The sequence below is a fragment of the Hemitrygon akajei genome, chromosome 9 (genome assembly GCF_048418815.1).
Source record: "Hemitrygon akajei chromosome 9, sHemAka1.3, whole genome shotgun sequence".
Classification (NCBI taxonomy): domain Eukaryota; kingdom Metazoa; phylum Chordata; class Chondrichthyes; order Myliobatiformes; family Dasyatidae; genus Hemitrygon; species Hemitrygon akajei.
In genome coordinates, this window is record NC_133132.1 from 105,646,402 (window position 1) to 105,672,488 (window position 26,087).

The following is a 26,087-nucleotide window of genomic DNA, read 5'->3' on the forward strand; positions in this document are numbered from 1 at the left end:
AGCCAGCTGGTCTCACTGGCATGTGTTTCATAGCCCTCTAAATTTGACCTATCCATGTACCTTTCTCATGGCTTTTAAACATTGCTAATGTGCCAGTGTCAACCACTATTTCTGGTTGCTCATTCCAAGTATGCACCATGCTTTGTGTATATGGGATTTCTAGCTTCTGATCTTAAACCTGTGCCCCATTGTTTTTAGCACCTTCTCCTTGGGAAAATATGTGCTTTCACTCTGTCTATACCCCTCATGATCAGGTAACCCCTCAGTTTCCCACATACCAAGAAATAAAGTCTATACTACTATCCTTATAGCTCAGGCCCCCAAGTCCAGCCAATACCCTAGTAAAAAGCATCCTGGTTAGCATGACGCTCGGGGTGTTCCAGAGTTCGGAATCAATTCCTGTGCTCTTCTGTAAGGCATCTTTCCACATCCTTCCCATGGAATGTATGGGTTTTCCCCGGGTGCTCTGGTTTCCTTCCACAGTCCAAAGATGCATTGGGTAGGTTAGTTGGTCTTTATAAATTGTACCATGATTAGGTTAGGTTAATTGGGTTTGTGGGGTTGCTGGGGCAACATGGCTTAAAGGGCTGGAATCGTCTATTCCATGCTGTATTGCTAAGTAGTTTGATATTCCATGTAATCTTCCATTTTTCTTTCATTCATCTGCCTATCTAAGAGACTCTTAAATGTCCCTAATGTATCTGCCTCATCCACCACTCCTAACAGCATGTTTTACGTACCTATCACTGTGTAAAAATTCCACCTCTAACATTCCCCTCCCCCCAATACTTTCCACCAATCACCTTAAAATTATGTTTTGTACAACATGGATTCTTGACTTCACAATCTACCTCATGAATGAGCCCAAAACACCAAATGCTTTTCCTCTCCCTGGATGCTGCCTGACCTGCTGAGGTCCTCCTGCATTTTGTATGAATTGATCTGGATTTCCATAATCTGTAGAATCTCTTGTGTTTCACATTATAATGTTGCATCTTACTGTCTACCTGCATTGCACAACACCAGCCATTTTAGTATCATCTTAACTTACTATCCATGCCTTGTACATACACATCGAATGAAAAACTTACTTGCACACAGCATCAGAGACAATATTTAGAAGAAAATCAAAATATACAAGAAAGAACACAATTACAGCCAAAATAAATTTCACCATAGTGCAATGTAGTCAAATTGATCATGGTGTTGCAAGACTACAGTAGTGATTAGTGTTATAGAGCTTGGTTCAAGAACCGAATGGTTGAAGGGAAGTAGATGCTCCTGAAACAGATGGTGTGGGACTTCAGTCTTCTGTACCTCCTACCTGATGGTTGCTGCAAGAAGATGGCATGGCCTGTATAGTGGGGATCTTTGATGATAGATGCTGTTTTTTTAGAACAGCAGCTCCTGTAGATACCAAAGATGGGGAGGGATACAGTGGGCTGAGCACACTACTCACTGCAGCTTCTTACATTCCTGTTCTTTATTATTGTTGCTTTTTCTGCATTTGCAGTTTCTTGTCTTTTTCACATTGGTTGTGCAGTTGTGCCCATCTTGTGTGCAGTTTTTCCATCGCTTCTATTTTGTTTCTTTGTATTTACCATGAATGACTGCAAGAAAATGAATCTCAGGGTAGTATATGGAGACATTCTGTGTATGGTGACATATATGCACTTTGCTAATAAATTTATTTCCAACTTTGAACTTTGTGCATTCAAATGGCCCAAGACACTTTCAACATTTTGCTCAGATAGTGATGAGGAGGCTTACATGAGTGAGACTGATCAGACTTTGACTCTGGAATGATTGTTGATGCATGATGGGGTGATTTGATTATCTCAGAAACTGCTGACATCCTAGGATTTTCAGGCATAACAGCCTCTAGAGTTTACAGACAATGGTACGAAAAACAGAAGGTACCCACTGAGTCACAAACACAAGAAAATCTGCAGATGCTGGAAATTCAAAGCAACAATACAATATGCTGGAGGAACTCAGCAGGCCAGGCAGTATCTATGGAAAAGAGTAAACAGTTGATGTTTTGGGCTGAGATCCTTCTTCAGGACATCCAGTGAGTGGATACTCTGTGGGCAAAACACCTTGTATGGCCAGACTGGTTCAAGCTGGCAGGAGGGTGACAGTAACACAAATAACAGTGTTGTACAGAACCTTGAAGCTACAGCAGCAGAATACCATACCATGTTCCACTCCTATGGCCACATTTTTAGGTACACTCTTGAGTGAACATTGTGATAATGCTGTCCATTTCCCAGCACTGTCTTGGATTGTCCCCAAAACCTTTTTTAACACTTTGGTAAGCAAGTCAATAAACACCAAACCTTTGTACATGGGTGCTCACTGTGAACAGTACCTTGCACACACGTAGAATGCTCTGCACACCATGGACAATTGCTCCAAGGATCGTAGGTCCAAGTGACTTGACACAACCCATCGAAATATATATACAAGGATTTCAAAAGGGATATCTGCAAAACAAGGAAGTATTAATAATGAAAAGAAATAAACTGGATATGGTGGCTTATTATAGCTTTTGCCACTAAATTTATCTAAAAAGCTGCCAGTGACATGCATGATTAATCCATTCTCAATATTATTTGTTTTTCATTTATACAGTTTGTCTTCTTTTACACTATGGTTGCTTGTTTGTAGTTTTTCAGTGATTCATTTTTTTTGTATCTGCTATGAATGCCCAAAAGAAAATTAATCTCAGGGTAGGATACAGTGACATAAATACACTTTGAACTTTACTTTAATCCAAACAATGAGTTAAGAAATGAGTGAACAGCTAGCTATCACTCCTCATAATATCTGATCTTTGTTCCAAGGTGAATTACTTTACATTTATTATTCTCTTATTTTTGCAAAAGAGCTTGTCCCTTCTCCGGAGTCATGGCAATACAGCACAGATGCAGGCCCTTCAGCCCAACCAGTCCATGCCAACAACTGTGCCAATCCAGCTAGTGCAAATTTCGTGTGCTCAGCCCATATCCTGCCAAGTCCTTCCCCTCCCCTCACCTATCCAAGTGCTTTGCACTATCGTATCTGCTTTAACCAGTTCCTCTGGGAGCTCCTTCCATACCCTCAAACTGTACGAAAAAATTGCCCCTCAGGCCCTTTTTAACTCTTTCTCCTCTCACCCTTAATGAATACCCTCTAGTTTTTAATTAATTAAAATTTTATTAACACTTAGAGTGCTGTGAGCAGTTTTGGGTCACTGGGCATTGGAGAGGATTCAGAGGTGGTTCACAAGATTGATCCTAGGATTGAAAAGGTTAATGTATGAGGAGCTTTGATGGCTTTGAGCTTGAATTCACTGGAGTTCAGAGGAATGAGGTGGGATCTCACTAAAACATGCTGTCTCAAATATTGAAAGGCTTAGATAGAATGGATGTGGAGAAGAGATTTTCAGTAGTGGGGGAGTTAGGACCAGAGAGCACAGCCTCAGAATTGAGGGACGTCCATTTAGAATGAAGATGAAGAAAATTTTCTTTAGCCAGATGGTGGTGAATCTGTGGAATTCTTTGCTATAGATGGCTTTGCAGGCTAAGTTATTGAGTATTCTTAAAGCAGCGGTCAATTGGTTATTAAATAGGAAGGGCATCAAAGATTATGGGTAAGCAGAATGGGTTGAGAAGGATAATAAAATCTACCATGATCAAATGGTAGAACAGATTTGATAATCCAAATGGCCTAATTCTGCTCCTATGTCTTATAATCTTGCAATATTAAAATAGGAAGACAAATATTGTTATTAAATGTTACAGCTCACTGCGCTTACAAAGCCAAAATACTGGCTTGCATAGTTTCAGTGTTTATTGACAATTCAATTTAAATAGGAAACAGTTAGTCAAAGGAAAATGGTGCAATCACTGTAAATTTGCCCATTTCAGGACTTTGCTCATTGTGCTGCTGACATGCTAAACAACAGAGGGGCCTGATCACAGTGGGCAATGCATATCCGGATACCACTAAGTGATTTTCATTCATCCAATTGGCCCACAGCCCACGCAATTAGAATGCCTGAGAGAAATGAATGAGCACAAGCTGGTGACAGAACTGAGTTGGAAACCTGCCTCGGTTAGGTCCTCCACATCAAATACTTACCCATCAAGGCAGCTCACCTTAGGTAAGGGGTTTCCAACCTTTTTGACACCATGGACCCTACCATTAACTGAGGTACTGCTGTTCATCAGTTACAATATCTGTATGGTCTATCCTACTTTGGGTTCCTTACCCAAACCTTCCACTTATTAGTGAGTAGCTATTGAATGTGAGGTGACACTTGCGGGCAGTCCCAGCATATCCTTGGGAGTGTTAATTGTTAACACAAAGGATGCATTTCACTGTATGTTTCCATGTACATATGATAAATAAATCTGAATCTGAAGATATGCTAGTCAGTACAACATTATTAAGGACTCTACCATTCATGCTCTTAATACTATTTTTATATTTGTACACCTTATGCCTCCTCATAATAGCTATTCCCACCCTGGGATTAGGGGGACCAGAACAGAACACAATATTCTCCAAGTGTGGTCTAACCAGGGTTTTATAGAGCTCTTGAACTCAATCCCTGACTAATAAAGGCTAGCTCAACATATGCCTTCTTATCCACTCAATGAATTTACGCTGCAATATAGACGTGAATCCCAAGATCCTTCTGCTACTCCACACTGTTCAGAATCCTGCCATTAACTCTGTATTCTTCCTTCAAGTTTGACCTTTCAAAGTGAATCACTTTACATTTCTCTGAATTGAACGCCATCTGCCGCTTCTCAGCTCAGCATCCTATCGATGTCCCGTTGAAACCTATGGCCCACCTTCTACATTATCCACACCACCTTCAAACCGTGACATTTGAAAAAATTATGGTCAAACACAGAATGTTAAATTATTCAATTAAGTTGGTAATATAGGGGGCTATACAATAATGAATGAATTTGGTCAGATTCAATGAGCAGTAAAAGTTTGTAATCATGTGAAAAGCATAATTGAGGCCAGTTGAATATTTATTAATTTTTTTTATTTAGAGATACACCATGAATAGGCCCTTCTAGTTCCTCAAACCACACTGCTTAGCAATCCACATAGATGGGCCATAGGCCTGTTTCTGTGCTGTACTTCTCTATGACTATGACCAATTAACCTAACTGGTTCACCTTTGGACTGTAGGAGGAAACCAGAGCATCCAGAGGAAACCCACATATTCCACAGGGAGGACGTACAAACACTTGACAGAGAACATCAGGACTGAACTCTGAAATCTGATGCCCCAAGCTGTAATAGCATCATGCTAACTGCTACGTTACCATGGCACCCCAAAAGAGGCTGCAGATGCTGGAACCTGGAGCAAAAACACAAACTGCTGGAGGAACTCAGATGAAGGCTCTCAGTCTGAAACATCCGCTGTCCATTTCTCACCACAGATGCTGCCTGACTTGCTGAAATCAGTTCATTTTAAGTTAAAAATTAAACTGGCTGCTAGGCAAGGGTAGGCAGCATTTTGTAGCAACAAGTAACAGGTCAAACAGATCTACAAACCCCATTTCCAGAAAAGTTGGGATATTTTCCAAAATGCAATAAAAACAAAAATCTGTGATATGTTAATTCACGTGAACCTTTATTTAACTGACAAAAGTACAAAGAAAAGATTTTCAATAGTTTTACTGACCAACTAAATTGCATTTTGTAAATATACACAAATTTAGAATTTGATGGCTGCAACACACTCAACAAAAGTTGGGACAGAGTTAAAATAAGATTGAAAAGTGCGCAGGATATTCAGGTAACACTGGTTTGGAAGACTCCACATTAAGCAGGCTAATTGGTAGCAGGTGAGGTATCATGACTGGGTATAAAAGTAGCGTCCATCCATTCAGCTAGTTTTCCGAAAAAATGGACATCAAGTTCTCCGTGCCAAAGATGAAAACGACCATCCTATTGTTATCAGCAAAAGGTGCAAAAACCAGCATCTGTGATGGTATGGGGGTGCATCAGTGCCCACGGCATGGGTGAGTTGCATGTATGTGAAGGTACCATTGACTCAGAGGCATATATTAGGATTTTAGAGAGACATATGTTGCCATCAAGGTGACGTCTCTTCCCGGGACGTCCACGCTTATTTCATCAGGACAATGCCAGACCACATTCTGCATGGGCTACAACAGCGTGGCTTTGTAGACACAGAGTGCGTGTGCTTGACTGGCCTGCTGCCACTCCAGATCTATCTCCTATTGAAAATGTATGGCGCATCATGAAGAGGAGAATCAGACAACGGAGACCGCGGACTGTTGAGCAGCTGAAGTCTTATATCAAGCAAGAATGGACAAAATTTCCAATTGCAAATCTACTACAATTAGTATCCTCAGTTCCAAAACAATTAAAAAGTGTTATTAAAAGGAAAGGTGATGTAACACAATGGTAAACATGCCTCTGTCCCAACTTTTGTTGAGTGTGTTGCAGCCATCAAATTCTAAATTTGTGTATATTTACAAAATACAATTAAGTTGGTCAGTAAAACTATTGAAAATCTTTTCTTTGTACTTTTGTCAGTTAAATAAAGGTTCACATGAATTAACATATCACAGATTTTTGTTTTTATTGCATTTTGGAAAATATCCCAACTTTTCTGGAAATGGGGTTTGTAGATTTATATATACACTCAGTGGGCATTTTATTAGTACACCTGCTTGTTAATGAAAATATCCAATCAGCCCATCATGTGGCAGCAACTCAATGCATAAAAGCATTTCGACATGGTCAAGAGGTTCAGTTGTTGTTCAGACCAAACAGAGAAGAAATGTGATCTGAGTGACTTTGACCATGGAATGATTGCTGGTGCTAGATAGGGTGGTTTGAGTAATTCAGAAACTGCTGATCTCCTTGGATTTTCATGCACAACAGTCTAGACTTTACAGAGAATGGTACGAAAAACAAAAAGAAAAACATCCAGTGAGTAGCAGTTATATGGGCAAAAATGCCTTGTTAAAGAGAGAGGTCAAAGGAGAAAAGCCAGATCGATTCAAGCTGACAATGAAGGTGACCGTAACTCAAATAACGTGCTACAACAGTGGTGTGCAGAAGAGAATCTTTGAACACACATGTCGAACCTTGAAGTGGATGGGCCACAGCAGCAGAAGACCATGCCAGGTTCCACTCTTGTACCTAGTAAGTTGGCCACTGAGTGAATGTCTTATGTTAATCTGTTGTCAATATTGTTACCCTTTATATTCACTGATGAACTGAAGGAGAGAATTATATCAATGATAAGGCAATGAAATCCAAAGAAACATTCAGATTTTATTTGTCAAGGAAGTGGATGGGCTACAGCAGCCAAATACTATGAACATGTATTCAGTGGCCACTTCACTAGGTACCACCTGTATCTAATAAAGTGGCACCGGGTGTATTTCTGGTAAACAGGGTACAGTGATGGAGTTTAAATTAGAAAGAATGACACTACTTAGTGCAACAATACAGAGCATTATTCACAGCAGAAACATACACAACTCAGGAGACCAGATAGCCTCTATTAATCTACAAATGTTTCCATTACAACAAAGACCTTGGAACATTTCTTGTGCTCTGATGACCTGAGGACAAGGCAAAACATAAAGACAAGATGATGCTTTTCATTGGAGTCAAGAGCCAAATCAAAACGCAAGCATAAAGGTTCGTATGGCTTGAACATGCTCTTACAAAATGCAATAAGGGAACTAGACTGGCTCTTTCAGTTAAATACCATTAATGATTGTTTGCTCATAGGGTAGGCTCTCTCAAAAATGTAATCTAGCCAAAACTATAGCAGAAGATGGCTCCAGTTGTTATTCTATATAGCCAGTCACACCACATGCTTGATTGAACCTGTCAAGTTAATCTTGTCAAGGATCTCAATGTCGTCATGAAATTCAGGTTAGTCTAGTTTTTTAAATAATTCCAAGTCCAATGTTGATAAAGTAAACAAAGATGTTATCACATTAATCCGAGCAGTCGGTACTTCTAAATCTCTTATTACTGAAATTATCAGGTTCCTATCTGTAAAGTTATGTTTGAATTATTGCAAAAACGCTAAACAATAATGTTGCAACACATTAAGGACAAAGAAGGTTAAGGCCAGTTTAAAGGATTTGTGATTTTTACTGGTCATTAATTCCTTCTTTTTACATTCAGTATTATTTACTTCAATTATTAATTAGTGATAGATGAAAAACAGAAAAACTTTCCTTTGAAGTCATCTTTACTTTTCAACTGAAGTCATCCAACACCTTAGTGTGACAACAACAGCTCACACGTTGGGGGGGGGGGGGGGCTGGGAGAAGAGTACAGAAAGATCTCATGATTTCCTTAAAAGGTTTAACTGAGTAACGAACAAATTGCTTTTAACAATGTAGAACAGTAAAGCACTGGACAGGCTGATCGGCCCACAATGTTGTGCCAATCTTCAGGCCAATTTATACTAACTTACCTCCTCCAATGCATCTTCCATACCCTCTACTCCCTTCATGTTCACCTATTTATCTAAATGCCTCTTAAACTCCAAATGCCTGTTTCCACTACTACTTCTGGAAATGCATTCCAGGCACCGACTGCTCTGTGCACAAAAAACTTGCCCCTCGCACCATATTTAAATTCAAATCCAACCTTCAAAGCATCCATGGGGAACAGCTTCTACCTTATCTATGTCTCTCAATTTTAAAAACCTCTTTCAGGTTTCCCCTCAGCCTCTAGGGAGACCAACCCAAGTTTGTCCAAACTTTCCTTATCGTTCATACCTTTGAATCCAGACAGCATCCTGCTAAAGCTCTTTTGCACCATCACCACATCATCCTAACATGGGGTGGCCTGAGCTGCAGACAATACTCTGTGTGGTTTAAATAAGGTTTTATATAGCTGTAGGACGACCCAACTCTTATGCTCATCACCCCAACCAATGAAGGCAAGCATACCATATGCCCTCTTAAAAACCTCATCACCGACATAGCCACTGAAAAGAGACAGATAATTACCATAATTTCTCTGGAGTCAAGATGGGAAAAAATTGATTTATTTTGCTATCCACATTTAATTTTATTTAGACATATAAAGCAGAACTTCCCTTCCGGCCTAGTGAGCAGTGCCACTCACCAATGCACCTATTTAATGCAATCCTAATCACAGGACAGTTAACAATAACCATTTAATCTACTAAGCAGTTCATCTTTGGCCTGTGGGAGGAAACTGGAGCATCCGGAAGAAACTCATGTGGTCACAGAGAGAGCATACAAACTCTTTACAGACAGCAATGGAATTGAACTCTGACATGAACTGTAATGATGTTGTGCTAACTGCTACAATACTGTGTGTCCCCAGGAGATTACTTAATCACATCACTACATTGAAGTAGTACAAGCAAAAACAATAAGAGAATAATGTTACTGAGACAGTTTAGAAACACACTATTTAATCAAGAACTGTGTGGATTTTTTAAAGGAAGACCAAACCTAAATTTTAACCGAACTTTTCAAGTTGGGAGAGTCAATGAAGTTAATGGTATGATAAATTTTAAACAAGGCCTTTTACAAGATCTTACAAGGCAAACTAAGCCAAATAAAGGACACTGGATTCAAGAAATTGATTGAGAATTGGACTAGTCTTCGAGAAAATGCACTTGGGGAGAGCAAAGGAATCCAAAGGAGATAGTGGATAACTAGAACACAGGTCTACAGAGATCTTCAAGATTCTTTCTATACACATGTCTAAAGGCAGCAGAGTAGTTAGATAACATATATTGGATCCTTTGTTTTTATTAGCAAAGCAAAGTACACAAGAGCTGGGAGCCAATACTACAAATGCATCATATAGTTCTGGTTATACATTACAGAAAAGATCTGACAACAACAGCACAATCATAAGATTAAAGAAGCAGAATTAAGCCATTTGGCCCATCAAGTCTGCTCCACTATTGAGTCATGGCTGATTTATTATTCTTCTCAACCCCACTTCTCCTGCCTTCTTCTCGTAATCTTTGATACCTTACTAAACAACAACTTAAACTCCATTTTAAATATACCAGCTGACTCTGCCTCCACAACCGACTGTGGCAATAAATTCCACAGATTCACTCTAGCTGAAGAAATTCCTCCTCATCTCTGTTTTAAAGGGACATCCTGATATTCTGAGGCTGCACCTCATGATGATTTCTTGATGCCTTTGAGGATGAATTTTAGTTATGAGGAAATATAGAGACTGAGTGGCTTTCTTGTGAAAGAAAAATTAATTATGATGTATAAAATTATGTTAAGTCTCCATATAGGGAATATTTTCATTAACAGACAGACCAAATAACTAGGGGCATAGATGTCTAATAATTTTGTGGAAGGATTAAAGTTGAGCAAGTTTTTTCCACCCAATGATAGGAGTCTGCGATAAAAACCCTGACCATGGTGAGCATTTAATGTTAGATTGTCATCATAAAGGATGATCTTTTTTTGTATGATTAGCCCAAAGACAGGTAAAGCTACCGGTGCAAAGATTTCAAAATGAAAAAAATAATAGTTTCACCTAAAGCATAGATTCAAGCACTAGCAGGTTTTTTTTTGAAAAAGTAATGACAACATTGCATTATCTGCACTTCCTTGTTAAATAACTCTGCTGAAATCTGCTTCCACTGACATCTGAACACATATTTTCCAAATGGGAGAGATGATAGCTGAGAAGCAATTAAAAAGATTAACTTTATTTGTCACACCTACATCAAAACATACAGCGAAATATGCCGTTTTGCACAAAATCAAACCAATTAGGATGCAGCCTTTAAGTGTTGCTACGTTTCTAGCATCAACATAGCATGTCCACAACTTACTATTCCTAACTGTACATCTTTGGAATGTACATGGTCATGTGAAGAATGTACAAACTTCTTATAGGCAATGATGGGAATCAAACCCCTATCTTATAGCTGGGGCTGTAATAGTGTTACGCTAACCACTACACAACTGTGATAGCTGACCACGTGAATATGAATTACACTGATTTTCAACACAGGTGCCGCCCAGGGTTGTATTCTGAGTCCCCTTCTCCACTCCCTTTATACCCACAAATGTACTGCCACACACAGCTCCAATCTGCTGATCAAAATTCACAGAGGACATGACTTGGTTGGCCTTAATTCTAGCAGTATTGAGATAGTCTACAGAGGAGAGGCTGACACCCTGACACAGCGGTGCCAGGATAATCACCTCTCCCTCAATGTCCAAAAAATCAAAAGAGCTGATTGCAGGAGGAATGGAGGCAGGCTCAGCCCAATCAACATCAATGGGTCTGCAGTTGAGAGGGTGAGTAGTTTCAAGTTCCTCAGTATACACATCACCAATGATCTCATCTGGACTGTACACACCGCCTTTGTGGCAAAAAAAAGCACAACAGCGTCCCTTCCACATCAATAGACTGAAGAAGTTTGGCATGGGCCCCCAAATCCTCAAGACCTTCAACAGGAGCACCACTGAGAGCATCCTAACTGGCTGTATCACCACCTAGTACAGGAACTACACCAACCTTGATCGCTGAGTGCTACAAAGAGTGGTATGGACAAGCCAGCACATCTGTGAATGTGAACTTCCCTCCATTGAGGACACTTACAGCAGCAGGTGCAGAAAGAAGGCCTGGAAGATCATCGGCGACACCAGTCACTCCAACCTTAAACTGTTTCAGCTGCTTCCGTCTGGCAAACGGTACCGCAGCATTAAAGCCAGGACCAACAGGCTACGGGACAGCTTCTTTCTACAAGCCATTAGACTTTTAAATTCACATGTCTGTACATTGGGATGCAGTCATAATGCAAAGATCTTTACTCCCTCACATTGTGGTATGGGTGTAAGATTTAAATAAATTCTAATTCTAAATTCTTGTCAAAGTAACAATTCTTTCATTTGCTTTGCCTTGTAACAGATTGAAGAACTATGTTAGGGAAGGCAGTGAAAGAGATGTCACTGAAATTTGATTAATGAAATTTTACTACAATGCACATTGAATGAAAATCGATCAATTTAAGAATTGATTATTATAATTTATTTTTTTGTATATGCACAACTTGTCTTTTGCAAACTGTTTGACTGTCTTTGTTGTGTGTAGTTTTTCCATTGATTCTATTGTGCTTTTTTGTTTTTACTGTGAAAGCTCACAAGAAACATCTCAGGGTAGTATAATACAACTTTAAACTTTGAAGCATTTATTTATTTTATGTTGCAAAAGTAAATAATTACTCTTGGCTGAATAAATGGTTCTTTACTATATTTTAAATGCTCCATAAGCTTTAACCAATAGAAAACTATACGGGACTAATTTTATGCAAGGTATAATTAACAAACAGAAGATTTTCACTCCATTATCTCCCCAGATTTATGTGCGCACCTTCCAATGAAATAAAACCCCATCAGTTTTAGGGGTTAGAAAAAACACTGGTTGATGCATTAATAACTCACAGTCATGTTGGTGCCCTGAAATTTTATTTGTTAGATCTACATTGAAACATACAATGAAATGCATTACTAGCAGCAACGAGCAAGATAGTCTGAGAATGTGCTGGGGGTAGACTGCAAGCATCACCTGTATGTTTTTGGACTGTGGCAGAAACCAGGAGCATTTGGTGGAAACCCAGGGAGTCACGGGGAGAACATACAGACTCCTCACAGAGTGCAGCCGGAATTGAACCCAAGTCTCTACACACCAGCCACTGCATTACTGTGCCACCCATATAAAAAATAAAATCAAATTTAAATGCATTAGTGGAAAGAATTTTTTTTAAAATTTACTTTGCAGTTTAACAATTTATGCCTGCTATGTTTTTCTATAATAGTTTCTATAATAGTTCTACATGAAACTGTTTAGAATGTTTTCTAATGGTCACAGTATGTACATGCAATTGTTCAGCATGTCTCCCAATGGTTCTGGAAGATTCTCATAGTATCACATTATTGAATAGAGGCTACCTGATTGGTTAACTCTTATCTATACATTTGAACGGAATGTCTCTTATCTATGGGATATAAGCAAGGACGAACATGCTGCCCACCAACTTAACTCTTTCCCTGCCTTTCCTCTTTGTTCTTAAGAGTCCTGTTACTGTACATTTCCAATTTTCTTTGTTCTTTTAGCACTTAATAAAATGATTGTGAATCATCAAGTTTAATGTCTCTTACTCGACATCTGAAAGAACCTTGGATCAAAAACATCAGAATTCAAGAGATGACTTGATAGAGGTGTACAAAATGCTAAGAGGCATAGATAGAGTTGACAGCTAGAGTGTTTTTCCGAGGGCAGAAATACAAGGAGGCATAATTTTAAGGTGATTGGAGGAAAGTGTAGGAGAGATGTCAGAGTTAATTTTTTTCCCCCAAGAACAAACAGTGGTGGGTGCATGGAATACATAGGTAGAGTTGTTGGTAGAGGCAGATACATTTGGGACACTTAAGATACTCTTAGATAGGTACATGGATGAAAGAAAAACATAGGGCTATGTAGAAGAGAAGGGTTAGATTCATCTTGGAGTAGATTAAAAGGTCAGTTCAACATTGTAAGTAATCTGCTGTACTGTTCTATGTTAAAGTTGTGAAACTAAAGAGTTAATGAGTCCTGTTGAAACTATGCAGTGAATCTTTGAGTTGTTGAACAAATTGTGAGTAATAAATTATAGTCATTAGGCAGTTATAGCCTATCCTTGCTTTAATTTGCAACATACACATGTAATAAATACTCCACTAATCAAATCACTCATACACTCTTCCAATGCAGCCAAATTAAACACCACTTTTTTCCAATATTAATATTAATTAGGGTGCCACAGTAGTGTAGTGGTTAGTGCAATGTTATTAGAGCTCAGGGTGTCAGAGTTTGGAGTTTGATTCCAACATCATTTGTAAGGAGCTTGTATGTTTCTCTGGCCGATGTGGATTTCCTCTCGGTGCTCCAATTTCCTTACACAGTCCAAAGGCATACCAGTTAATTTGTTTAATTGACCATTGTAAATTGTCCTGTGGCTAGGGTTGAGTAGGTGGGCTGCTGGTTTGTTGGGCCAGAAGGGCCTATTCGCGCTGCATGTCTAAGTAAATAAATAAAAATAATTAATTCCTAACAAACAGAATCAACTTCAGAAGGGTGCAAAAGCATCAGAATTCCCAGTGATCAGTATACCTGATATGTGAGTCTGGTTCACTCCAAACTCAGGCTGACAAATTTTGTGGGGAGAGTCCTGTAGGCTCAGTTGCTGTTGAAAGTACGGCAATAGATCAGTTACTTCATTGGCCTTCCCCTTATCTTCCTTGCTGAAAAAGTTAATTTGTTTACAGTTAGCATTTTAGCAAGACAGTGTTTGTAATCTGCAATTAGCTCATTTATATAAATGAATCTAATGAAACATGCTAATTCAGTATATACTTCAGTACAGAATATCCCCTCTTCTCCTTACTACCAAGCAGGTAGAGGAGCCTAAAGACACACTTTAAACTTTTTAGGAACAGCTTTTTCCCTCTGCCATCTGAATACTCCATTAACACTATTGCTATTTTGCTCTCTCTTTGTACTTTAAAAAAATGTATTCTTATTGTAATTTAGAGATGCTTTTATTTATATATTGCACTGTAATGCTACTGCTAAATAGCAAATTCATGATATGTCAGTGATAATAAACCTGATTCTGATAACTAATTTCCTACGTACTAATATAATCCTTTATTATTGATACTTTCGTCAATTTCTCACAGCTAACAAATTTAACGGATAAATGTGTAATGGAAAAAGAAGGGCCGGTTAGATGGTACATTAAACAATATTTTCCAAAACACATTTCAAAGCTTGGGAACACTGGTTTCAAAAAACTCCACAGACCTGCATTAATAAGATGCATAATCACCCTCCCTCCCCATTACCCTAACATGTATGCCCCCACTCCCCCAGGGTTGGGTGCTGAGCCCACTGTTGAATGCACTGCTTCCACGGTCTAACACCTGAATAATCACATTGTCAAGTTCGCTGATGACATGACAGCGGTGGGGCTCATCACTAACGATGAGAAGGACTACAGTGAGGTGGTGGAAGAGCTTGAGGCTTGATACCAGACAGATAATCTCTTGCTCAAAATCAACAAGATAAAGGAGATGGCTGTCGAATTCAGGTGAATCCACACCACTCACACCCTCTGTACATCAGCGGCACAGCAGTGGAAACTGCAAGCACTTTCAAACTCCTGGGAATGCACATCTTGCACAACCTCTCAGTCTCAGAACATACCTAAAGCAATCAAAAAAGCTCACCAATGCCTCTACTTTTAGAAGAGAGCTGACTACGCAACATCATTACTCACGACCTCTGCAGACACGCAATGGACAGCATGCATCGTTGCATGGTATGGAAATTGCAAAGAGGCAAAAAAGGAGGCTTCAAAACAGGTAGTCAAAATTACCCAATGCATCACCAACACCAGCCTGCCTGCCTGCCATCAAGGACATATTTACAGTAAGGTGCCAGAAAAAGGTCAGCAATATCATGAAGGATCCTATCCATCCTGCTTATGGCCTGATTGTCCAACTGCCCTCAGGGAGGAGGCTACATAGCATTCACACCAGGACCACCAGAATCAAAAATATTTTTCCCAAGCAGAAAGGCTGATCAATACCTCAAACCACTAACCCACCCCTCCACACCCCCCACCATCACTATTTCATCATTTCCTGTCAGTCACCTTATGTACAGACACTCCAGTGCCTAGTGTCACTTTATGGACACACAATCAACGAATATAAGCTATCTTATGTGTTTATATTTATCATATATTATGTTTATATTTATATTATTGGATTCTTTAGCTTAGTATTTTTTTGTGTGCTGCGTATATCTGAAGTAACTACTTCATTCTCCTATATATCTGTGTACAGCAAATTCCATGAAGCAAATTTGAAATAACTTATGTAACACATATATAGGTCTCCAAGTTAATGCTAAATAATGTAAAAACATATTCAGCCATCAGGAAAAAAAAAGCCCATTCGTTTACTACAACTAAAATCAAAAAGCACACTTGAACAAGATTTATTTATTTATTTAGAAATACAGCATGGTAACAGACCTTTCTGGCTAGCAAACTTGTGCCACCCAATTACACCCATGTGGCCAAACAACCTACCAGCCTGAGCATCTTTGGAATGTGGGAGGAGACCAAAGGACCTGAAGGAAACCAAGGTGATCAAATGGAGAAGATACAAACTCTTTAAAGAAAGCAGCAGAATTGAACCTGTGTCACTGGTGGTGCAAAAGCATTAGGCTAGCGGCTACACTACCACTAGGTGATACAATTTGCCTCATGAATGAAGGGGAAAATTGATGTGCTACCTCATTTCTATTTTTGATAAACATTTTCTGTAGGACACAAGATGGTGTTTAAGCTCTGTGCTGATGCTATTATGTGTTTCTGAAGATTATTAAAAGATCAGAGGCAGAGTTGACTACAAAGAACCGTGGTTAAATAATGTAACTGCTTTTAAAATTCACCGATGGTAAGGATGAATACTTACTTAATTGCATTCAAACGAGAGGACATGATTTGAGAGTTAGGGGGCAAAAGTTTAAGGGAAACACGAGGGGGTATTTCTTTACTCAGAGAGTGATAGCTGTGTGGAATGAGCTTCCTGTAGAAGTAGTAGAGGCCAGTTCAGTTGTGTCATTTAAGGTAAAATTGGATAGGTATATGGACAGGAAAGGAGTGGAGGGTTATGGGCTGAGTGCGGGTAGGTGGGACTAGGTGAGATTAAGAGTTCGGCACGGACTAGGAGGGCCGGAATGGCCTGTTTCTGTGCTGTGATAGTTATATGGTTATATATCTGAAAAGAACCACAGAAGCTATGATCAGATGAAAAGGGGAAATTCAAAAATCATAAGACCATAAGAGATAGGAAAATTTGATCCATCGAGCCTGCTGTACCATTTCATCATGGCTGATCCATTTTCCTTCTTAACCTCATTTTCCTGCATTCACCCTGTAACCTTTCACACCCTGACTAATCAAGAAGCCATCAACCTGTGCCTTAAATACACCCAATAACCTGGCATCTACAGCTGCCTGTGGCAATGAATTCCACAGGTTTACTACCCTCTGGCTACCATCTCTGTTCTAAATGAATGCTCCTCCATTTTGAGGCTGTGTCCTCTGGTCGTAGACACTCCCACCACAAGAAACATCCTTTCCAAATCCATTCTATCAAGGCCTTTCACCATTTGATAGGTTTCAATGAGATCCCCCTCTTTCTTCTAAATTCCAATGAGTACAGGCCCAGAGCTACCAAACACTCATATGATAGCACTTTCATTCCCAGAGCATTCTCGTGAACCTCCTCTGAACATTCTCCAGTGTTAGTACATCTTTTCTTAGATAAGGGACCCAAAATTGCACATAATACTCCAGGGTGAGGCCTTATCAGTGCTTTTTAAAGCCTCAACATTACATCCTTGCTTTTATATTCCATTCCTCTTGAAATTAATACCAACACTGCATTTGTCTTCCTCACCACAAACTCAACTGGCAAGTTAACCATTAGCAAATGCTTGGATTTTTGAACTTTTGGCTTATTTAGTCTATGCTTATATTCCTTCTACCAAAGTGCATGACCATACACTTCCTGACACTGTATTCCACTTTCATGTAATGCTGTATTCCATGCCACTTTTTGCTCATTCTCCTAATCTGTCTGAGTCCTATTGTAGCCTCCCTGCTTCTTCAACACCACATGTCCTTCAACATTTGTATCATCTGCAAACCTGGGTACAAAGCTATCAATTCCGTCATCCAAATCATTGACTTACAATGTAAAAAGCAGTCCCAACATTGATCCATGCGGAAGACCATTAGTCACTGGCAACTAACCAAAAAAGATCCCTTTATCCATACTCTACCTCCTGCCAGTCAGCCAATCCTCTATCTATGCTAGTATCTTTCCTGTAATACCATGGACTCTTAACTTGTTAAGCAGTCTTGCGTGCGACACCTTGTCACAGGCCTTCTGAATATCCAAGTATACAACATCTACCAATTCTCCTGTCTATGCTGCTTGATACCTCTTCAAAGAATTCCATCAGATTTGTCAGGCAAGATTTTCCCTTGAGGAAACCCTGCTGACTATGGCCTATTTTATTATGTCCCTCCAAGTAACCTGAGGCCTCATCCTTAACAATCGACTCCAACATTTTCCCAATCACCGAGGTCAGGCTAATTGGCCTATACTTTCTTTTGCCTCCCTCCCTTCATGAAGAATGGAGTGCCATTTGCAATTTTCCAGTCCTCTGGAACCATGCCAGAATCAATTGATTCTTTAAAGATCATTATTATGCCTCCACAATCTCTTCAGCTACCTCTTTCAGAATCCTGTGATGTCGTCCATTTGGTCCAGATGACTTATCTGCCTTCAGACCTTACAGCTTCCCAAGCACCTTCTCCCTAGCAAAAGCAATGGCACTCACCTCTGCCCCGACACTCTCAAACTTCTGACGTACTGATAGTGTCTTCCACGGTAAAGGGTGATTCAAAATATTTATTCAGTTTGTCTGCTATTTCCTTGTTCCCCATTACTACCTCCAGTGTCATTTTCCAGTGGTCCGATATCTATTCCCACTTTTTAAAAAATCTTTATACAGCCCAAAAAACATTTTGTTATCCTGTGATATTATTGGCAAGCTTACCTTCATAGTTCAGCTTTTCCCTCCTCATGGCTTTTTAAACTTGCCTTTTTTTGTTGTTTTTTTTTAAAAAGCTTTCCAATCTTCTATCCTCCCACTAAACATTGCTCTATATGCCCTGTTTTGCTTTTATGTTGGCTTTGACCACCCTTGTCAGCCACGGTTGCATCATCTTCCCTCAGAATACTACTTCTTTGGGATCTATCTATTCTGTGCCTTCTGAATTTCTCTCAGAAAGTCTAGCCATTGCTGTTCTGCCATCATTCCTGCTACTGTCCTCTTCCAATCAACTTTGGCCAGCTCCTCTCTTGTATCACTATAATTCCTTTCTCTCCACTCTAATAATCTAGATACATCTAACTTTAGCTTTGCCATCTCAAACTGTAGGGTTACGGTTATCATATTATGATTCACTGCCTCCAAAAGGTTCCTTTTACCTTAAGCTCCCTCATCAAACCTGGTTCATTACACAACACCCAGACAGAATAGTTTTCCCTCCAGTGGTTTCAATCGGTAGCTGCTCTAAAAAGTAACCTCCCAGGCATTTGGTAAATTCTCTTCGAGGATTTAGCACAAATCTGATTTTCCCAATTTATCTGCATATTGAAATCCTCCATGACTATCATAACATTGCTCTTTTGACATGTATTTTCTATCTCCTGTTGTAATTTGTAGTTCACATCCTGGCTACTGTTCAGACACCAGTATATAACTCCCATCAAGGTCTTTTTACCCTTGTTGTTTCTTAACTCTACCCACAGAAATTTTACATTTTCCAATCATATGACACCTTTATATTTTTTTTACTAACAGAGGCACCCCACCCTTTTACCTACCTGCCTGTCCTTTCGATACAATGTGTATCCTTGGATCTTCTTTCAGCCCTGACTTGGTGATGCCAGCAATTCATACCTGCCAGTCACCAAATGCACTACAAGGTAATTTACATTATTCTGTATATTGTGTGCACTCAAATATAACACCTTCAGTTCTATATTTATCACCCTTTTCGATTTTGCCCCATGTTATGCTTAAAAGCCCACTGACTGCAAATTTGCCTTATTATGTCATACCTTTCTCACAGTCTCACTGTATGCTTCATCAACTTGTACAACAACAACCCCATCCTCAGCTCTATCACTCTTCCTCCTGTCTCCCTGCCAATTTAGTTTAAACCCTTCAGAACAGGTCTAGCAAACCTGCCCACAAGGATATTGGTACCCCCTCCAACCCCCGGGTTTAGGTCTAATCTGTCCTATTTTGTACAGGTCATACCTTCCCCAAAATAGATCCCCAATGGTACAGAAGTCTGAAGCCCTGCCCCCTGCACTAGTTCCTCAGCCACATATTCATCTTCCAAATCATCCTATTCTTACCCTCACTGTGTGTCGCACAGGCAACAATCCAGAGAATACTCCCTGCAGGTCCTGATTTTCAGCTTTCTACATAACTCCCTAAATTCTCTCTTCAGGACCTCCCCCTTTTTCTACCTATGTCATTGGTGCCAATATGTACCAAAATTTCTGGCTGCTTACCCTCCCCCTTTAGAGTGCTGTGGACCTGATCTGAGGTAGACTATTTTTTAAACAATAGCAAATGATGGGTGTACAACACGTGCTGCTAGGGGTGGTGGTAGATGCAAACATATTAGGGACACTTGAGGAACTCTAAGAAAAACCAGAAGATGTAGGAGTAGAATTAGGCCATTTGGCCCATTGAATCTGTTCCATTTCAACATGGCAGATCCATTTCCCTCTCAGTCCCAATCTCCTGCCTTCTCCCCATAATCCTTCATGCCCTGACTAATCAATAACCTATCACCTTCTGCCTTAAATATATTCAATGACTTGGCCTCCAGTCACCTGTGGCAACAAATTCCACAAATTCTCCACTAAATGGCTAAAGAAATTCCTCATCTCTGGACATCCCTCTATTCTGAGGCTGTGCCCTCTGGTCCTAGACTCCCAATTATAGGAAACAACCTCTCCACATACACTCTATCAAGGCCTTTCAACATTCTATAGATTTCAATAAGACCACCCCTCATTTTTCTGAACTCCACTAAGTACAGGCCCAGAGCCATCAATCGGTCCTCATATGGTTATCCATTCATTCATTCTCGTGAATCTTGTCTGAACCCTTTCCAATGTCGACACATCCTTTCTCACATAAGGGGCCCAAAACTGCTCACATTACTTCAGGTGAGGCCTTGGCAGTGCTTTATAAAGTCTCAACATTACATGCTTGCTTTTATATTCTAGTCCTCTCGAAATAAATACCAACACAACATTTGCCTTCACCAACTCAACCTGCAAATTAACCTTTAGGGAATCCTGCACGAGGACACTCAAGGCCTTTTGCACCTGCGATTTTTGAATTTTCTCTCCAATTCGAATATAGTCTGCACTTTTATTTCTACTACTGAAGTGCATGACCATATACTTTCCAACGCTATATTCAATTTGTCACCTCTTTGCCTATTTTCCTAATCCATGTCTTTCTGCAGCCTCCCTGCTTCCTCAACACTACCTGTCTCTCTACCTACCTTTGTATCGTCCACAAACCTGGTCACACAGCCATCAATTCCGTCATCTAAATTGCTGACATAGTAAGTATAAAAAACCCCTATAGACCCCTATGGAACACCACCAATCACCAGCAGCCAAACAGAAAAGGCTTCTTTATTCCCACTCATTGCATCCTGCCAATCAACTAATGCTCTATTCATGCCAGTATCTTTCCTGTAATACCATGGGCTCTTAACTTGTTAAGCAGCCTTGGCATCTTCACATAGCCTTCTGAAAATGCAATTACACAACATCCTTTGACTATCCTACTTTTTAATTTTTCAAAGAATTCCAACAGATTTGTCAGGCAAGATTTTCCCTTAAAGAAACCATGCCAACTTCAGCCTATTTTATCATGCACCTCAAAAGTACCCCGAAACCATATCCTTAACAAACGACTCCAACATCTTCCCCACCACTGAGGTCAGGCTAACTGGCCTATAATTTCACAAACAAGGAAAAATCTGCAGATGCTGCAAATCCGAGCAACACACACAAAATGCTGGAGGCACTCAGCAGACCAGGCAGCATCTATGGGAAAAAAGTACAGTTGACATTTCCGACCAAAACCCTTCAGCAGCACAAGAGAAAAAAAAGCCTGTAATTTTCTTTCTTCTGCCTCCCTCTCTTCTTGAAGAGTAGAGTCCCATTTGCAATTTTGCAGTCCTCCAGAACCATGCCAGAATCTATTGATCTCTGAAAGATAATTACTAATCCCTCCACAATCTCTTCAGCCAGCTCTTTCAGAACTTTGTCATGTAAACCATCTGGTTCAGGTGATTTAACTACCTTCAGACTTTTTAGTTTCAGAATCAGAATCAGGTTGATTACCACTGGCATGTGACGTAAAATTTGTTAACTTAGCAGCAGCAGTTCAATGCAATACTGTACACAATCGAGCAGGGAAAAGATAATAAACAAATCAATTACAGTATATGTATATTGAACAGACTAAAAAAGTACAAAAAATGAAATACTGTATATTTTTAAAAAAAGTGAGGTAGTGTCCAAAGATTCAATGTCCATTTAGGAATCAGATGACAGAGGGGAAGAAGCTGTTCCTGAATTGAGAAAAGGGTATGCCCTGGGTGCTGGAGGTCCATAATAATGGATGCTGCCATTTTGAGATACCTCTCCCTGCAGATGTCCTGGGTAGATGGAGCTGACTAGATTTACAACCTTCCGCAGCTTCTTTCGGTCCTGGGCAGTAGCACCTTCATACCAGACAGTGACGCAGCCTGTTAGAATGCTCTGCATAGTACAACTCTAAAAGTATTTGATGACATGCTAAATCTCTACAAACTTCAAATGAAGTATAGCTGCCGTCCTGTCTTCATTATAACTAAACCAATAAGTTGGGACCAGGTTAGATCCTCAAGAGATCTTGACACCCAGGAACTTGAAGCTGCTCACTCTCTCCACTTCTAATCCCTCTATGAGGATTGGTTTGTGTTCCTTCGTCTTAAACTTCCTGAAGTCCACAATCAGCTCTTTTGTCTTACTGACACTGAGTGGCAGGTTGTTGGTGCAGCACCACTCCACTAGTTGGCATATCTCACACCTATACACCCTCTTGTCACCACCTGACGTTCCACCAACAATGGTTGTATCATCAGCAAATTTATAGATGGTATTTGAGCTATGCCTAGCCACATAGTCATGTGTATATACAGACTACAGCAGTGGGCTAAGTACACACCCCTGAGGTGTGCCATATTGATTGTCAGCGAGGAGGAGATGTTATTACCATTCCACACAGATTGTGGTCTTCTGGTTAGGAAGTCGAGGATCCAATTGCAGAGGGAGGTACAGAGGACCAGGTTCTGCAACTTCTCAATTAGGATATGGGAATGATGGTATTAAATGCTGAGCTATAGTCAATGAACAGCATCCTGACGTAGGTGTTTATGTTGTCCAGGTGGTCTAAAGCTGTGTGGAGAACCATTGAGATCACATCTGTTGTTGACCTATTGTGGTGATAGGCAAATTGCAATGGGTCCAGGTCCAGGTCCAGGAGTTCAGTCAAGTCATGACCAACCTCTCAAAGCATTTCATTACTGGCAATGAAAATGTTACCAGGCAATAGTCATTAAGGCTGCTCACATTATTCTTCTTAGGCACTGGTATAATTGTTGCCTTTTTGAAGCAAGTGGGAACTTACGCCCATAGCAGTGAGAGGCTGAAAATCTCCTTGAATATTCCCGTTAGTTGGTTGGCACAGGTTTCCAGAGCCTTACCAGGTACTCCATCGAGATCTTCCCTACCATTCACTGTGTAAGCTGTACTCTGGGTAGTTCTACCAAAGTGCAAAACCTTAAATTTGTCTGCATGAAATTCCATCTGCCATTTTTCTAGCTGGTCCAGATCCCACTACAAGCTCTGATCGTCTTCCTTGCTGTCCACTACACCCCCAATTTTGGTGTTATCCTTATCCTTAAATTTGATGATCCAGTTAACTACATCATCATCCAGATCCTTGATACAGATGGCAAACAATAAAGGACCCTGTATTCATCACCCTTTTCAATTTTGCCCCCCTTTTACATTGCAACTCACCCCTGCTGACTGCAATTTTGCCCTATCATCTGCCTCTCTTTACTAGCATTCTCACTAGACACTGCTTCTGCACGTAAACCAACTGCCCCATCCTCAGTCCCATCACTCCAGTTCCCATCCCACTGTCAAATTAGTTTAAACACTCCGGAACAGCTTTGGGAAACTGCAGGTTGTACCTTCCCCAAAAGAGATCACAGTGATCCAGAAATCTGAACCCCTGTCCCATTTCACCATCTGACAAATGCTACTATTCTTATCCTCAATGGACATGGCACAGCTGCAATCTAGAGATTTCTACCCTGGGGGTCCTGCTTTTTTGCTTTCTAGCTAGTTCACTAAAATCTCCCTTAAAAGGTTAGCACAATATTGTGGGCCGAAGGGTCTGTACTGTGCTGTAAATGTTTTATACACACAAAAAGTGCTGGTGCAATTCAACAGGTCAGGAAGTATCTATGGAGGGACATGGACAGTCTTTTCAGACTGAGATACTTCACCAGGACTGAAATGAAACAAGGACACAGGCCAAAATAAAACTGTGGAGTGAGAAGAGAAGCACAAATTGGCAGGTGATAGATGAGACCAGGTGTGGGTGGGGGGAATAAAGGGGATGGTGTGAGAAGCTGGAAGGCAAAGGGCTACAGAAGGAGTCTCACAGGAGAGGAAAATTGACCACAGAATAAGGGAGGAGGAGAAACAAAGGGAGATAGGTCTGGATGATGGGAAGGTCATGAGAGAGAAGTGGAAGAGAAGGCATAAAGTCTACTCTTTTTGGATTGAGACCATCAGGACGAGAAAGGGGAAGGAAACAGAATAAGGTGGAGGGTAGGGAAGGGGAAGAAATACAAGGATAGGAACCAAAGTGAAATGATAGGCAGGTGAGGAGATCGGGTGAGAAGGTAATCAGAATGGGGAATGGAAAAACAGAGGAGGAGTGAGCGCCCCCTGCCACCACACAACTTCCCCCTCACCTATCACTAGCCAACTTGTACTTCTCCATCTTCTCCTTCCTTTCTAGTCCTGATCAGGGTTCTTAGCCCGAAATGCCTACTATTTATTTCCTTCCTTTGATGCTGCCTAACCTCCTGAATTTTTCCAGCACTCTGAGTGTATGTGCTGCATTATGTTATGGCCTGTAGCTCCTCCTGCTGGCAGGATTGTTTCAGACTATTAAAACACTGAACTGTTCCATCCTGTACGCTACTTCAGCTTATTTCAGTGAGTGCCTGGTACACAAGTCATCTTAACAAACAGATTTTACTGAAAAACATCAAAAAATTGCATTAGATCAGAAAATGCTGCAAGCTTTAACATCCTCTTCTGTGTTAACAGTCGAAAAGTAGACACTGTCCTCTAAACAGATTCCTTCTTTTTCAGCCCTTTTCTTATTTTCAATTCCTTATCAACTTGCTTTACCACCTTAAATATATCTGCATGGATGACCAAGTCCAAAACACAAGATTCTACAGATGCTGGAAATATGGAGCAACATAAAGTGTTGGAGGAACTCAGCAAGTGAGGTAGCATTTATGGAGATTTTTCCATTCCCCAATCTGGTTACCCTGTCACCCCTTCTCTTCTCCTCACCTGCCTATCATCTCCCTCTGGTGGTCCTCCTCCTTTCTTTTCTTCCATGGCCCACTGTCCTTTTCTACTGGATTCTTTTCCACCTACTACCTCTCAGCTTCCCAATTCTCAGCTCACCACTCCACATCACCTGGTTTCACTTATCACCTTCCAGCTTGTACTCCTTCCCTTTCCCTCCCCTTTCTTATTTTGGCTTCTTTGCTCTTCCTTTTCATCCTGATGAATGATCTTGGACTGAAACGGCAACTCTTTATTCCTCTCCATAAATGCATCCTGATCTGCGGAGTTCCTCCAGCACTGTTTGTGTAGTGCATTGTGTTATGGCCAGCAGCCCCACCTGCTGGTGCCAATGCTTAAGACTGAAATCGCCAAGTTTTAAAAAAATGTTATTTCAGCTTAATTTCATTACCATGCCATCAACTAACAAATGCAACCTCAGAAAATGACATGAAATCAGAAAATGCAACAAGCTGTTAACATCGCCTTCTGTGTGTTAAGTGGAAAAGTAGACTTTAAAGCCAATGATACACTGGTTATTAACTTTTTAAATAGAACAGTAGGCTCGAATACCTGGTTATCGTTCTTTCACGAATAAATGCAATGCGAAGTTAGCTGCATTTAGCAAATCTTAAATCTGTTTTCTTAAACCATATTCTTACC

The 26,087-nt window shown here is 40.3% G+C and overlaps 1 protein-coding gene across 15 annotated transcripts in view; it reads right to left on the minus strand.

Moving 5' to 3' along the window:
- fbxo9 (F-box protein 9) overlaps positions 1-26,087 on the minus strand; it is a 140,852-nt gene that overhangs the window by 61,939 nt on the left and 52,826 nt on the right. For all 15 annotated transcript variants that reach the window (XM_073056739.1, XM_073056742.1, XM_073056741.1 and 12 more), the window contains 2 exons: positions 14,191-14,321; positions 2,372-2,486 (listed from right to left, as the gene is read on the minus strand). In XM_073056739.1, coding sequence (XP_072912840.1) covers positions 2,372-2,486; positions 14,191-14,321 — 246 coding nt within the window. The remainder of the gene's footprint in view (positions 1-2,371; positions 2,487-14,190; positions 14,322-26,087) is intronic.